General features: G+C 35.5%; 1 protein-coding gene across 1 annotated transcript in view; it reads right to left on the bottom strand.

Moving 5' to 3' along the window:
• LOC149415043 (alpha-1A adrenergic receptor-like) overlaps window positions 1–11,848 on the bottom strand; it is a 52,068-nt gene extending 40,220 nt beyond the window's left edge. Inside the window, exon 1 of the mRNA XM_089642984.1 lies at window positions 11,665–11,848. Coding sequence (XP_089499110.1) covers window positions 11,665–11,848 — 184 coding nt within the window. The remainder of the gene's footprint in view (window positions 1–11,664) is intronic.
• Window positions 11,849–17,507: the final 5,659 nt, after the last annotated feature.

The following is a 17,507-nucleotide window of genomic DNA, read 5'->3' as shown; positions in this document are numbered from 1 at the left end:
CGAAATCGTTCCAGAGGAACAAACCCGCGTAGGGATTGGAAATACGCACCCGCTCGCGACAGGCGACAGCAGTCAGTGCCGGCAGTGGTCAGTATGCCAGTGTGCGTACAGCAATTGCAGCGAGTTGACGAGCGTTTTTCTAATTTCTTAAAGGTATTCGCGACGCGACGTGTATGTACTGCAATATTAACAAAAATCAAAATATTTTACAGGACGTGGACGATACCTCACGTAAAAAGTGTTATTTCGCATAATTAGATATGGATGGAAATCACCATCAATATGGTGATGCTGTGTGGAGGGTCTTTTTAAGGAAGGGAAGGATAGGTAGTTCTGAAAGGGAAAATGTATGAGGGGTGGGTAGGAATCTGGGGATTAGTGTGTCCAGGAGTGACATACGTATGAATACATCCCTCCAACTGCGGTGCAAGGCGATGGGTCAAGATAGTCCGGCTGGAAAGGTCAAAAGGCCTCCCTCACCCAGTCTCTCTCGATCCGGCCCACCACGCAGCAGGTGGGCAGACGTATCCGCCGCCAAGACCTGGACAAATCTCACCCCATGAACCATGAATGATAATGGCAGGAAAATTAAAACGGTTTTGACCCTAGGAACTTACTGAAAAGTTTGGATGCTCCTGGTCAATATGATGGGTACTGAAAAAGGGGCGGCTACATGGTCTGGGGCCTAGGGCGGCCAAGACTGCAAATCCGCCTCTGAGTCTGAGGCAGTCAACTCTTAGATCAGTAGCATCATCAGCTGTAGGCAGCTTGATGGAACCTAAGCGCAAGCTAAATACTAAGTTTGGTGATCGCGCTTTCGGAGTATCTGGGCCGAAGGCTTGGAATAAAATTCCTCAGGAACAGAGTTTATTTTAACTATTTCTGATGAACGCATTGCTAAAATATCAAACGTTTCTAGAGGGATCCCACGGGAAGTTACTAATTCATCGTCTATAAACATAAATCTGGTTCTTAACTCTAATTTCAAAGCTGAAACACGTTTTATAAAACTTTAAAACCGTTTTACATAAAATATATTAATGGTGAAGTCCTGTTTTTATTAATCTTTAATATAAATAACTTACATCCATAGTGATCCATCTAAAAATATTTGAAATTTTAGAAATACGTTCATCAGAAATAATTCAAATATGAGAATCAAGCAAACCCCCGTTATTAAAGTCTTACGTCACGTTAAGATTTCGAAGCTTAGTTAAATATATCTACTGTTTTATAAATTTCATTCAATTACACCATTTATATTATCATGTTATGCTGTGCTATAACTAAGCTCTTCTGCTGTGTGGTATCTTTAATAAGTCGTGGAGACGATTACAGCCGAAGTTTGGAGGTATGTAACACAATAATAAATTCGTGTAAAACAATGGCAAAACAGTAGGGAGATGGGGAAGAGAATAGTTGGAAATATGGCTATTTATATGTGGTCACAAAACACGGATAAAGCCAAGCAGGCAGAACGAACAATCTCCAAAAGGATCTCTGAACACAATCTGGACAAATCGACAATTGTCAAGCACCGAAACTGGCCATTACTAGTAATTGTTCCTGAAATCAGGTGCAATTATTGGTGGTCTTTCAACACTTACAATTACACCCAAAGTACGATCAAAATTAGCGTATTATTAACGCATTGACACGCCCAGATCACAGTGGATGTTTATGAACTGTTAGTAAAGATGGCTAACCTTACAACTCAGGACAGTGAAAATTCCAAATACATTAGAAAAGTGATATCAAGTCCTGAAATGTGATAAAAAACCTAGGTTAAGTTAGGTTAGTGTTACACATAAAATATGCAACTATAAAAGGTACCTAGTCGTATATTCCAAGTCATTAATTTGTCTTAATCATTGTCCAAGTCATCAATCATTAATCATTCTTTATCAAGTCATCAGACGAAACAGTAGCTCTCGCCTTGTAATTTTTTTAAGTGGAACAATGCTAATCCAAAGGAATCGGAATATCGTTTAGCCCGGCGAGGTAACTGTATACCCAGAATGATTGAATAATCACCAACCATACAAAAAGGTCGTATTTTTATATCCTTATCTAACATTTTGGTGGTCAGGATTTGATTAATGTCCTTGCTGCTACAAACATGCAGCATTCATGTGAAGAGATTCTGACCTGAACCAAGGTAACTCACTGCTTGTAATCTTGGACCAACGACCCTGGAGTAATTGTCATTAAAGAAGTGTTGAGAAGTAAGAGCTTCACATGTGCACTCATAGAGGGCAGTGCATAGAGCTTGCGTGGAAGTCCGCAAGATGGCAGCTAGTAGCCAGTAGTCGCCAGGGCTTGTTAGAATTTTCCCAGACAAACTCAGTGTTTCAGATCTCAATTAGCCAGCTTCTAGTTAGGTCGACTATCGAGTCACCATTGTAATACGTGAAGTATTAATAAATCCCTGATTTATCACAAAGAACCATTTATTTATAATCTCCTTCCACGACGAGTTGGGGAACTGTTTGTAACAAGAAGTAACCAGAAGTGTTTACTCCGTTTTCTGCTTGGTGGAGTCCTTCACGTGTTAGGTCGTAGGTTGTTTTTTAGTAACTTTTCACAATATATGTATTTGTTTGCTGATTGCAAAGTTTGTGTTTTAAAGTGGTCCTAAGTTGCATGTAACATTGATAGAAATTACCCACTCTATTAATACGCAATCTGAGGTAAGATTGCACAAGATTTATTAGTTTCTTTATCTCCCTAAGACGGGATGGCGCTCATTGTCCATTATTTTTAAAACTCCATTATAGTCACACTAACATTTTGGCCGCCAACGTTATTTATGCAAATTTTTAGCACCCAACGTGCTTAGCTTACACTTAGTATGTGCAGTGTTTGCTAAACTGTGTACCGCGGCACTCTACTGTTCCGCAAGAAGTCTGTATGCCGCGAACGAAAAAGCATCAAAATTGTTTATTTTAATAAATATTTGTCACGTTCGTACGTAGTGGTCGACGCGACACATGGATACAGTTTGGTTGGTATATATACAGCGTAGTGAATGTGATTGAGTGTGAGTGAGCGAGAGTGTGAATGAGTGTGAGTGTGAGTGAGTGAGGGTGAGTGTGAGTGAGTGAGGGTGCGTGTGAGTGTGTGTGAGTGAGTGTGAGTTAGTTTGAGTGAGTGTGTGAGTGAGTTTGATTGATTGTGAGTTAGTTTGGGTGAGTGTGAGTGAGTGTGAGTGAGTGAGTGAGTGTGAGTGAGTGAAAAATCAATTGAATTCTTCTTACTCAAATTATTACCACCTATGTGGACATAATGTTGATAAAATATTAAAAAAAGTGTTCTACCTTATTCATATTGATAAAGTACACTTGCTTTTTGAAGATTTTTTGAAGAAATTTTTAATATGTGTGCCGCGGAACAAATCCCATTCGCAAGTGTGTTGAGAAGTAAAAAAGTTTGACAGACACTGGTTTAGAGTTATAGATTATTGTTTATCACATTTAACGAATTTACGTGATTTTTCAGAAGTGTATTGATTTGTCACCGTCTTGGGTTGTCATGGAACCGTAAAAAAGACCCGTATATTTAAAAAATCTCCCACAGTTTTAGAATTTTTGTTCCCCTTGTTTATCGAAGATACATAAATTTCCAAACAGCATTTATATGTAAATCTATTCTAGGAATAATTAAGGCCTTTTATCAGAAACCCTTAGTTAATTAGAGATCCAAACAAATAATATCTTGTATTTAATTTAAACAACCTCAGGCTGTTTTTCTAGATCTCTGAAATAGAAGCCTGAAAGAAGAAAATACATCTATCCTGAATCCTTTATTGATCATGAATATTTTATTGTAAAGCCTGAGGGTCTGTAAAGGGTTGAGACCTTAAATCTCAGTTCAGAATGTTTAAATGGTGGAAATACTTCATTCATTACACATAAGATTAGATAGCATTAAGATGATACTGACAACATTGATTATTTGGATACATTAAGTAACTACATTAGATATATTAAATTAACTATAAATTTAGAACTAGCTGTATCCTGTCACACCTTGCTGTTGCTCAGTGTGTCTGTGCAGAAAGAGAAATAGGAGCGCGTATCCAACAGATGGCACTGTTAAAAAAATTGCATTTTTACTGTCATATGCGATATCTGTATAATATAGGTATATAAAAACACACGCGTATTCGAATGCAAAGTTGTGTAAAAATTTCAAAGCAATCTGTGAAGAACTTTGGGAGATTTAAGATATTGAACAAACATTGCTAATTTTACATTTATTTAAATATAAAATAAGAAGAAGAAGACAAGCTATATCCCGCCACGCGTTGCTGTGGATCAGTCTGTGCAAATAAAGAAACATTAGCGCGTGTTGTTTTTACATCCCACAGATGGCGCTGTTTTTTTTTTAAACATGTTTTTACCTGTCACAAGTGACATCTATATAATATATTAATATGTTTAAAAAAATCACGTGTCATCGTGTTCGTACGCGCTACCGTAACTGTTGCTCCAGCCTCATTTTCGAAAAGGTAAGGTCCAATGACTCCGCCGGACCATAAACTGCACCAAACAGTCACACGTTAAGGATAGAGTGGCTTTACAACAATAACTCTTGGGTTTTTTTTTGCTTGTTGACGAAGCCACCGAAAAAAAAAACCCAAGAGTTATTGTTGAAAAGCCTCTCTATCCTTAACGTGTGACTGTTTGGTGCGGTTTATGGTCCGGCGGAGTCATTGGACCTTACTTTTTCGAAAATGAGGCTGGAGCAACAGTTACGGTGAATGGATTGCGCTATCGAGAGAAGATTAATGATTTTTTATGGCCGGAATTGGATGGTATTGATCTGGACAACGTTTACTTTCAACAAGACGGCGCTACGTGCCACACAAGCAACGAAACCATCGATCTTTTACGATTGAATATCAAATTAACACCTCTTATTGGAAAACCCTGTACATACCATAATCTCACTGGCTTCAGGCGATTGTGATGTGACTTTTGTGCTTTACCATTTTCGTCTACAGTTTCATGACGGGTTTAAAATAATAACGCCGTTTCTCCCTACCTACCTTAACTTCCGTTTCGTCTAGAAATATATGTCAACGTTTTGTGGTTTCCGCTACACTCTAATCTCCCTACACCCGCACTTTTCATTTCCACTTCACGTTAACACGTGAGATAAGTACTTGCAATGTGAGCATAAAAGTCTGTAAAATCTTCATTATAACATTTTCAAGTGTAATGGATGTTTTACATGATGATTTTTTCCATACTGACTATCACATGGAAACCATATCGGGACCAGAGATGTGCTTTATTTCAAATAAATCCATTTCAAATGGAAATGCAAAATGTGTATTTTCCATTTTGCATTTTAAATGCTTTTCTAAAACCCATTTTGCATTTTAAATGCTTTTCTCAATGCATTTTCCATTTTAAATGCTTTTTTTCAACATTCTTCCTACTATCTCCACTCATCTTTTTTTCATAAGCCCCAAATATCAGTCGGTCCTCAACCTCGCTATGAGAGATAATTTACATTTGTCTAGTAGCTCCCTGGTAGGAGCCCTGGCAATTGAGTGATACAATTACAAAAAATACTGATTCAAATAGGTACTGATCATGGGGCCATGACGCTGTAATATTAAATGTTAGATAGCAGTTTCTATGTTTTTAAGTTGGCAACATTAGTCCCTAGCAAATTTTTTTGTGGTTTCATAATTTGTAGTCGTGGTGTTTTTGGATTAACCATCATGTAATATATTTGTTCTACATTGATGTCCATTATTAAATGAAAAAATTGTTTAAAAATTCTATAATTATTTTAATTGTTTGACCTGAGAAACCATTTTGCATTTTCAATGCATTTTGAAAATAGGTATTTTGCATTTTGCATTTTCAAATGGAAAAGTTTTGACCCATTTCCATTTTGCATTTCAAATGGTTTTGGGTACCCATTTTGCACATCTCCGATCGGGACCCATTAGAAAGGTCTTCGTTTAATACGATTTATACCCCATATACTTGAAAAAAATGGCGATACCTTGAACATGATCATGTATACACTAAGCATGTATCATTTTATTTGTAGTTGCGGTCAAAAAATCAAAAAGTACGCTTGAAGTTTTTTTTCTAGAAAAAAGAAAATTACATTTTCACTGATTTAAATAGAAACAACTAATACATTACAGATAAATACATAACAATATTATTCACTTTCTTTGTTTTGTTGATCGAGCATAAAAGTGAACGGTTCCATGCTAACTCAACACACTGGCTATTCAACACACCTTTAAAAAGTGATGTAAAGTCATTAAAAACGATGAAAAAAAAAATTAACCTAACCTACTTAACCCAGTTAATAAAGTTTTTGTTTCATCACTTTCCATGACTTTATATAACTTTTTAAAGATGTGATGAATTATCATTTTGATGATTTATCCGGTCACCAAAGTGTACAATTATTTTTTAAATGTACCTACACTTTTTTCATTTTTAATTTTGTCTTGAAGGCAATTATATATGTTGCCCCCCTCATAACCAATGGATTGCTTACCATTATGAGTATGCATGGTGTTTAAATGTATGTTATCGTGTTGCCGTGTAAAGTGTGTGTGTACTTGGGAAGTTTTAATGAGTTCTGTATTTATATGTATGAGTTTATTAATTATTTTGTATATAAGGAGATATGAATTTTATTCATATAATTGTCTTAATGTTGACAATTTTGTTTCCATACCTAATTTATTAGTGGATGTTCTATGTTAGAAGTGAAATAGGTTTTTGATTACTTTGTTTTGTGTTACTTGTAGTTCATTTATGTATGTTTCATATGCGTCTCCACAGATTTCAATCAAGTAGTTTAAATGTGAAGTACGAGGCTATAATAGAGACCTGTTTTAATTTTATTTCGGTAACAGATATGTGATTTTATTTTTAATATAAGTGTTTATTAATGCACAGCCTAAGATATTTCCTGTATCTGAATTTGCAGGTTGTTATATTAAATTTTTAAGGGTACATGAGGAGGAAATTTACGAGTTGAACTTAAAATCATGTATCCTGTTTTTTTTTTTAACATTCATAGTTAGGATATTTGATTGGAGCCAAATGCTAATTTCTAGGTCTCTTTGTGCATTTTCTATTAAGATTTCTAAATCTTTACTCCAGTAGAAAATTACAGTCGCATCTGCATATAAAAAAAAATCACCGTTTAAATCTAATTGGGAGATATCATTTATAAAAAATTGAGACAGTTGTGGTGTTATATAACTTTACAATACCGAACGGAAATAAACGTTTAAAATCAACAACAAATACAATCTGCTTTAAAAATTAGTATAGCTGATTTAATAATGCTATGTGAAGCAGGCGTGTACAAAAATATGCGACGCGCGACCCTAGTATATTGAACAGACCTACCGTTGAATTGCCCTGGCAAATCTCTAAAATACAGTGGGAATATTAACGACAGAAGTGATGAAGTCGTGTAAAACAATATTCGGCGCGCGGTCCAGCGTAATGGTTAGACCTACGGTCGACTTTGCTCTAGCAGGCCTACAAAATCGATCTTTCCTTAGGGTTTATCACAGACATAGGAATTAATAGACGAGAAGATAATGGCGAGGGGTAAAATCAACTGTTGAAGAACGAAGGGGGTAAGGCTGACTGTGATTCGTCAATAAATCAATCTGACAGTAAATAGGCATCTCGCATTATAATATCACCATTTAGTTCTTAAAAGTAAAATCTGCTTTTGAATGAATAGACATTTTTACATGGGAGCGCAAATTACTCGCCACGTTATGAACTAATTTGTGAAGTCCAAATTCGGCAAAGTAAGGCAGCTTCTATTTTCAGAGTCGTAGTTAGTTTCAGAGTATTTAGTTAAGACACTTTTACAAATGTTTCATAATTTACTTACCCCAGTAAACAACGATGAGCACACTTGAGAATCGCTACATTGTGATGTGATAGAATATGTTTCTAAAACTGATACATATAATACGGTGTGAATAAGCTTAAAATAAAGTAAAATAATGCTTCCTTATGGAATGTAATACGACAATTGGGTTTATTCTCTTTTTCACATCTATTTTTACAAGTTTTCATATCACAAGTCAACATTTTGCAGTGTTATTTCGTAAAATGAACCGATGATGCCTCGACCATAGTTCGCACAAGAATGATGACGTCACGTTTTCAAATTTCACTTGAGGCCATACGCGAGCACAGCCGGCTCCAATGGAACCGGTATGGGGAGTGGGGATAATACGCTTTTAATCACTTAGGGCAGGTCTACTAATATTCATATGTCTATGGGGTTTATTGTAATTATTTCTCATGAACGTATTACTTAAATCTCAAATATTTCTAGAGTGACTATGTTTATTACTAACCAAGTGATTACTAATTGCGAGCTGGGATGTGATAGAGAGAAACTAAACCTGACTATTGTCCCACAATTTACATTCTTAGTTTATATCTATTACTTTACTAGCTGTACCCGCCACGCGTTGTGGCTCTGTCTGTGCAGATAGAGAAACAATTGCATGTGTCGCTTTCACGTCCAACAGATGGCGCTATTTAAAAAAAACATGTTTGTCCAACTCCCTATCACAGGTGACACTTATATAATATAGTTATTTAAAAACCTTAGTCCTTACTGTGGTGATAGTAGGAGATTTTCAAATATTGTCAAGTCATCCGTAACACGGAAATGTTTGTCTTTTAGCTTTCATAGATTTAAGATTTTGAACGAACGAACATTAACATTTTTATGTAAATAGAAAGGCGATGCCATACGTAGTAATGCAAAATTATGTGTTTTTGATTATAAAATTTGGTCGCCTAGAAATGTTTCAGATGCTTAAATTAAATACTACGATTAGAAACATCCTGGCCTTTGAAAAGTCTTTTTATAAGCCCAGAAAAAAATAATGTATAAGGCCTATGAAAACTGCTTTAAAGTTCAAAATCTCCTACTTATGAACCCATTTTTGGTTAAGATTTTATTGTATAATGTGACAAATTAAGTTATTTATAAAAAAATTAAATATTTATTCCTGAACATCCACAAAATTAAATAAAAAGTACTTTTTGGCCAAGTTTTTTTCTTGCATAAATCAAAACAGGCGGATGGTGTTAAGCGGGAATTTAAACCTTATCGCTATCTATGTTAGGGTTGTTATTGATAGCGGCTCTATTTAAAATATTACACGACGTAGTGCATCGCCTTAACGCTCTTTTTACATATAAATTAGTAAAAATGATATTTTAAAAAGTATATTATACCTCAAGTATCGTATTTGTAGCCATGTTTTTTTAAAATTTTAATTAACACTTCTGTTAAAAACTTTTAGTTGTATGTCCAACATTGCACACGAAATATTTCTGTGGCAGCGTTGTTGATAATATCTACTTGCATATAACGTAATATAATGCAAATGTTGCGTTAATGGAAGCATGGCCACTTAATGCATTTCAGCACTGAAATTTCAAAGCTTCCAGTTGCAAAATAGCTAATGGATGTTTAATCCGATATAATCCTTTTTCGTCCAGCTTCCATACGAGTGATCTTAAATGGATTTGGGATGAAAACAAAAAACTATTTTATTTTTGCTAGATACCGATTTTCTTTTTAACAAATTATTATAAGCATTAATTACTCGTCTGAAATATATATACAAATTGAAAATATCTTCCGAGTAAAAATAAATGCTGCCGACGGGAATTGAACCCGCACCTACTTATGTCAGGTCAGGTGGTCTTGACCACTAAGCTACGTCGGCTTATTCCCAACCCGCCAAATAATTATTTTCACCTGTAAACAACCAAATTTATTTTTGTAGGAAAGGATTTGTAATTGCTGAATTTCCCACTAGATGGCGTCGAGACATATTATATCTACATTTGTTGGTGAAATATTTTGACTTGTCAAATATTATTATTTTTTAATGATATACTAATGTTTATAAGACAAGGTTCTTATGTACAGCACAAAGTTCAATGCCTGTCGGCGACATTTATTTTTACTCGGGAGATATTTTCAATTTGTATGGATATTTCAGGCGAGTAATTAATGCTTATAATAATTTGTTATCCTGTATGCAATGCATACAAATTTTGTCTTATAAACATAAAAAAATATACTTATTTGTATAAAGAATATTATATAAATCGAGTCACATAAAATTTTACTTTTTTTAGCTTTTACTATTTTCACTATTTTTACGAAAAAGTACCGCATCTCACTTTTCTACCCCTTTAGTAGCTTTCTGCTAGAACAGAATTCTTGATACTTATTGATGTAATTTTGCACACTTAACGTTCAAAATTGAGTAAAATTACTGTCTACATCTGATTTTGAAAAACTCTGCATAAAACTTGGGCAAAGCCGAGGACTTCTCATTTTAAAGTGTCCGTGGCGTGCGGCCTAGCTTTGTTTTTTATACAAATCTACAGTTTTATTCAGAGATTGATACAATTTTGCACATTTGACCTACAAAACATAAAATGTCTATATCTGATTTCGATAAGCTTTTTACAGAGATGGGAAGGCTGAGAGATATATTGAAAGAAGAGTAAATGCAGGTAACTCCATTAATGGAGGACTGAACGCAGTTGGCGCTAACAAAAAATTGACCAAAGAAGCGAAGTTAGCAGTCCACAACGGAGTGCTGGTACCTACCCTGATGTATGGAAGTGAGGCATGGAACTGGCAAAGGAAGGATGAAAGTAGATTGAATGCTGTTGAAATGAGATCCCTGAGGCGTATGTGTGGTAAAACCATCTATGATCGTGTGAGGAATGTGGATATCCGCAAAGAGTGTAAGGCTAATGTAAGCGTAATGTGTAAGATCAAGAAAGGGACGCTTAGATGGTTTGGGTATGAGCGAAGAAAGGAGTGTAAGGAGAATATACGATGCAAATGTGAATGGTAGCAGAAGTCGGGGACGCCCGAGGAAGACATGGCACCACCAAGTGAATCAGATACTTGAGTCGGGCCATGTCAAGAGTCAGAACAATGGAAGAGTATGTATGAGACGATGTATGAATATGAATGAGGCAAGGAGTGTGTGCCAAGACCGAGTTGTTTGGCGGTCCGTCCTCTCTGCCTACCCCTGCTGGGAAACGGCGTGATGGTTAGTTAGTTAGTTAGTTAGATAAGCTTTCTGGTGTGTGAAGATTTTCACGGCCAAAAGTATTATAGCGATTTGTTTTTGGGGTATTATGCCGTGTTGCGCTACCTCCTTCTTTAGCCAACGTTTCGGACAGCATTGCAGTGTCCATCATCAAGGCAGATGTGTAATCCATGAACAGGGCAGATGATTGCTCATATGCCCTGATCGTGGATTTTATATATGCCCTGATCATGGATTACATATCTGCCCTGATCATGGATTACACATTTGCCCTGATGATGGACACTGCAATGCTGTCCGACACGTTGGCTAAAGAAGGAGGTAGCATAATACCCAAAAAACAAATCACTATAAGATACACTATAGATTTGATTTTTTTCAAATTCAAATCAGTTTCATTCCGAGATTGATGAAATTTTGCACACTTGACCTTCAAACCAACAGAAAGAACACTGCCTACATGAGATTAAAAGTAAAATCCTCATCTTTTAAGGACTTCAGCTATTATTAAATAAACAAACAAAAAATTGCGTACTCACTCAGTTGAAAATCAAATAGCTCCCTCGCTGCAGAGATCGGCAACACCGCTACACCGAGCAGCAGATCAGCAACGGCCAAATTGACTATCAGGAAATACGAAGGAGTCCTCAATCTGGCATTACTTGCTACTCCAAACACCACCAGCAAATTACCCAGGATCGTCAGCGAAATCAGCAAACTCATAGCAATTGCCTTCAAAATCCACAGAGCCAGAGACGGGTTGAAAATAAACCATCGTTCCTCGGTGACAGATAACCCGTTGCTATCATTGTTAATGGTATTTGTAGTCGTTTTGAATGAGTTTGAATTGTTTTTAAGATTGGACCAAGACGTTTCAATCGTCGTGTGATTTATTGTAAAAATTTCGTTTATATTCGATTCAAACATTTTAACTATACTTTTATTTCACAACACTTTTTTATAATTTTTCACTCTTTTTTATGTTGGTCATTAATCATGCCGCACTCTTCATTACGCGTGTTTCGATTTGGCACAAAATTTGGTAAAGGATCAATTTTCAACTAAATAACTTTTTTTATGAAAAAAAACATTATATATTTATTTATTAGTTACTAAAAAATACAATCACAGAAGAGTGAATCTTTGACTGTCCAACTTGGAAGGTTTTCCGTTTTAGGACAATCAAATTGATAGGTTTAGTTCATATGAAGTAGGTAATTTAACACAAATATATTTGAATAAGTTCATTCATTGGAGAAATTACTTTTTGCATAACATTGTGGAAATTACTTTCATGTTTACAACATAAGAGATAAGTTAGGTAAGCATCTTATTTTTTTCATTGTTTCTATAATGTCCATGAATTATTATTTTAAATAGTAATAATTAATTTGATTAATTAATTTAATTAATAATTAATTTAATTTTAAATTAAAATTTTAAATAGTATATATTATTTGAGTTTGTTGTGAAAATTTTAAGTCCATATACCAAAAAATTTAATAATTACATGAACGTACTTTTGAAACTGCATTCATTTCATATTTGTGTTATCCTTGATATGAATTCACAAAGATGGCACTTGATTAGTCTATTATGTTACCCATATATGACGTTAGCTGTCGAGAATTATATACAGGATTTTCCAATAAGAGGTGTTATTTTGATATTCATTCGTAAAAGATCAATGGTTTCGTTGCTTGTGTGGCACGTAGCGCCGTCTTGTTGAAAGAAAACGTTGTTCAGATCAATACCATCCAATTCCGGTCATGAAAAATCATTAATCTTCTCTCGATAGCGCAATCCATTCACCGTAACTCTTACTCCAGCCTCATTTTCAAAAAAGTAAGGTCCAATGACTCCGCTGGACCATAAAACGCACCAAACAGTCACACGTTGAAGATAGAGAGACTTTTCAACAATAATTCCTGGGTTTTCCAAGCCCTAGATGCGACAATTTTGCTTGTTGACAAAGCCACCGAGGTGGAAATGGGCCACATCACTCAAAATGATTTGCATTTGATTCACTCAAGTGAATTTTAATAATTTCAATGCGTTGTTGAAGCGTGTATCGTTCCATTTTTATTAATGGCGTAGTTTCTACTTGTCAAATTTCAAAAAAATGACAGCTTTAAAAGAAACATCTACCGAAATAGCGGGCTATTCAAAATAACACCTCTTATTGGAAAATCCTGTATAAGGTGGGAACCACAAGGCCCATATTATTCCAATTTTAAGCGCCCTTGAGGTGATTTTCTCACGAAAACGGCGCTATATAAATAATCCAATCATTATTATTATTAATTTCCATATTATTTTGAACAACAATTAGGAGAATTTATACAAATAAATCATTTTTAATACAGCTGATACTAATTCCAAATTTATAAAAAAGATTCACTAGCAAAAATGTTCGTTAAAACAAATGTCAATATGTATTCTGTTAGCAGTATTTATTTATTTCTGAGTGGTATAACTTTCAAACTAAAAACACCTGATGTTGCATTGTCTAGTTTTGTTCCACCAATTTCAGCTCCTGTCAAATGCAATATGTAGTTACATGTAACGATCAACCCCAAAGCGATATCTGCATTTGTCACAAATCATTAAAACAAAATGGAGCCATTTCTCTCTTGCCTGTCTGGTTCAAACAAACAACCATAATGATATTATGTTTGAAATGCGTCAGTTTACAGTATACAGTATGACAGTCTGTAACTCTAGCCAGGGGTCCGCAACCGCGTGGTATCGACCCCAAATGGGTACGCAAATCGAAATAATGGGGACGCCAAAAGAGTATACAAGACTGTGTTCTGTGATTATTTCAATAAAAAGGGTTCAGTTTATTTCAGTAATGACTTTATTCTTCTTCTTACAAATGTACACTTTGACAGGTCTCTTCTCAGTAATAGACCATAGAACAAGGTTAAACAGTATTGCATTTATATTGCCATATTCTAACACCCCTTCTCAATGTAAATACAGTTGTTAAACATAAACAAACCAATAATAATTCCTATATTAACACTGATAATGTTATACAGTTTTGCCCATAACACCACACTTATTTAAATGTTTTACAATCAGCTCTCTGCTTAAAGCTTTTGTTAATATGTCAGCTGGTTGCAAATTTGTGTTAACATATCTCACACAAATCTTATTTTCTCTGACCAATTCCTTAACAAAATGATAGCGAATATCTACATGTTTTAATCGCTTTATAGCATCTGTATTTGCATTTATCAATGCCGACTGATTGTCACAAAATATATTAACAGGGCAAATATTTTTAAAATCAAGTTCAGTTAGCAGATTTATAAGCCATGACACATCACTAGCAGCCATGCTCATAGATACATATTCTGATTCAGTGGATGACAAAGAAACAGAGGCCTGCTTCTTTGAACTCCATGCGACAAGACAATTATAAATCAAAAGTATATAACCAGAGGTGGATTTTCTATCCTTGATATCACCACCCCAATCAGCATCGCAATATCCTTCCAAAATGATATCATTACATTTATAAATTAACTTATAATTTAGACTATACATTATATATCTTAACACTCTCTTTAATGCACTTAATAGCTCATTGTTGGCGCAGGTTTGATACCTACTTAACATAGAAACCGGAAAACACAAATCAGGCCTGGTACCTGATGCAGCATACATAAGACATCCTATCATTTGTCTGCACAAATTCTGAATACTGTTGTCTACAGCAATACTGTCTTTTACAAATATTTTAGTGTTAAAATTAGGGTCCATAGGGGTTGACATAGGCTTACAATTTTGCATATTAAATCTTTTTAAAATATTCTCCAAATATTCTCTCTGATCTAACTCTGTAATACCAGTTTTCAAATTTTGCTTTACATTTATACCTAGGAAATTTGATATTAGCCCTAAGTCTTTCATTTTAAACTCTTTACATAATATACTCTTAAATTTAGAAATATCTTCCTCCTTTGTACCAAAAATTAAAATGTCATCGACATAAGGTAAAATGTACATTTTCTCATTGTCATAATACTTTAAATATAAACATGAGTCACAGTTAGATTTAACAAAACCCTCCTTATTTACTATAGAATTGAATTTTATGTTCCAACACTTTGGTGAACTCTTTAAACCGTACAGTGACTTATTTAGCTTTACAATATTATTTCCCTCAGAATAAGCCCCTTCTGGCAATTTAATATAGACTTCCTTGTCTATATCGCCATACAAAAACGCCCATATTACATCCATTTGATATATAGGTAAATTTAATTTAGTCGCTATCGCTACAAAAATTCTAAATGTTGATAATTTAGCCACAGGAGCGTAAATGTCACTTAAATCAAAACAACCATTTTGTTCAAACCCCCTTGCAACTAGCCTAGCCTTATACTGCTTCACATTACCATTTATTTTAATCTTAAAAACCCACTTGCTACTTACTACCTTTGCATGTACTGGTGCATTACAAAAATCCCAAGTATTATTCTCTTCTAAAGTTTGCAATTCTCTACTTATTGCCTCTTTCCACCTATTTGCATCGCTTCTTTCCATAGCTTCTTTGTATGTCACTGGCTCATTTGCTTCACTTACAACATTTTGACATTGATAGAATGTTGTCGGTTTCCTCACCCGCTTGCTTCTTTCATTTTGAGGTAACAATTTTTCATCAACTGGAAAACGAAGATAAAATCCTGCCTTTTCTAGATGTGGAGGTGATGCGTAAACACGATGGTAGCCTAGGGCATACTGTATATAGGAAACCAACCCATACGAATCGGTACTTACACGCTGATTCACACCACCACCCAGCGCAGAAGAGAGGACTTATCCATACATTGGTGACCCGAGCGACCAGAATATGTGAAGAACATAAAATCGGAGCGGAACTTACGAAGCTGACCGATGCACTGGAGCGTAACGGTTACCCAGCAAGTCAGACTAGGCAAATCATAAGAGCCAAATCTGCACCAAACGAAGACAGAATTGAACAAGAGTCGAAAGGCTGTGCCTTCCTGCCTTATGTGCACAATGTGACAGACAGAATTGCCAGGCTATTGAGAAAGGAAAATATCAAGACTGTCTTCGGAACAACAACTAAGATACAGGACTTACTGAGGTCTGCAAAGACTAAGTTTCCTCTGGAAACAGATGGGGTGTATAAACTCAGCTGTTCCGGATGTGACAAAGTCTATATAGGCCAGACAGAGCGGACTATCTCCAAAAGGATTTCAGAACACTTCAGAGCTTGTAAACATGGCCACCCTGACAAATCGGCAATTGCCGAGCATTTGATTGACACCGGGCATTATTTTGGATGTTCCTGAAATCCTGGGGAGACCCAAAACTTATAGAGCACGGCTGATTACGGAAGCCATTGAAATTCATAAAAATCCCGTAAACATTAATAGAGACGATGGAGCTAAGCTCAATAGTTCTTGGTATCCGGTAATTGACGGATACACCAGAGCTAAACGAATAAAAACCATTTTAAATAATAATAAAAAAAAAAAATGATACATTAATGTTAGCTCAGAGGGTTGGAGCTGGCAACACGGTATCTCAACCTCATACTTAAGCTCACATTTTAACACAACCTCAAATAACACATCTGCCCTGATGATGGACACTGCAATGCTGTCCGAAACGTTGGCTAAAGAAGGAGTTAGCGCAACACGGCATAACACCCCAAAAACAAATAACAAAAATGTTTCATCTAGGTCTGATAGTTCATCATCACATGGCTCATATTCACTTTCACTTTCACATAAAGAACTGTTTTCAGTGAGATTTGTATGACTGTCATTTTGAGTAACTTGAGTTTCCTCACATTCAGCAACCTTTTGTTCTTCCACTGTTTCTTCTGATGTCAGCAAAGTTTGAGTATTCTGATCCGACACATCCTCAATTTCTTCTGTTTCCTCTTGATTTAAGAAAATTACATCTCTCTTTACATCTACGCTGTTTTTCTTAGGGAAGTAAATTCTTTGACGTTTTCAGCATAACCTACCATCAAACCCTTCTCACTTTTCTTATCCCATTTCCTTCTTTTCTCTTTTGGGATGTGTGCATACACTGGTGAACCAAATGCCTTCAGTTGATGAACATCAAAACTACTATTTGTCCATATTTCATATGGAGAATTTCCTTCTTTACCTTTCCCAGTTCTATTCAAGACAAAAGCAGCAGTATTTACCGCTTCTGCCCACAATTTCTTAGGTAAATTCTTCGCGTGTAGCATTGTTCGTGCTGCTTCAACTAGGGTTCTATTTTCCCTTTCAGCTTTCCCATTTTGTTCGGGAGTATAGGGAACAGTAGTCTGGTGGGTTATCCCACGCTTGGAAAATATTTCCTTTACATCTCTATTTATGAATTCTAG

The sequence above is a fragment of the Hesperophylax consimilis genome, chromosome 19, assembly GCF_061612785.1.
Source record: "Hesperophylax consimilis isolate HC1 chromosome 19, BYU_Hcon_1.0, whole genome shotgun sequence".
NCBI lineage: Eukaryota > Metazoa > Arthropoda > Insecta > Trichoptera > Limnephilidae > Hesperophylax > Hesperophylax consimilis.
This window is presented reverse-complemented; position numbering and strand designations above follow the sequence as displayed.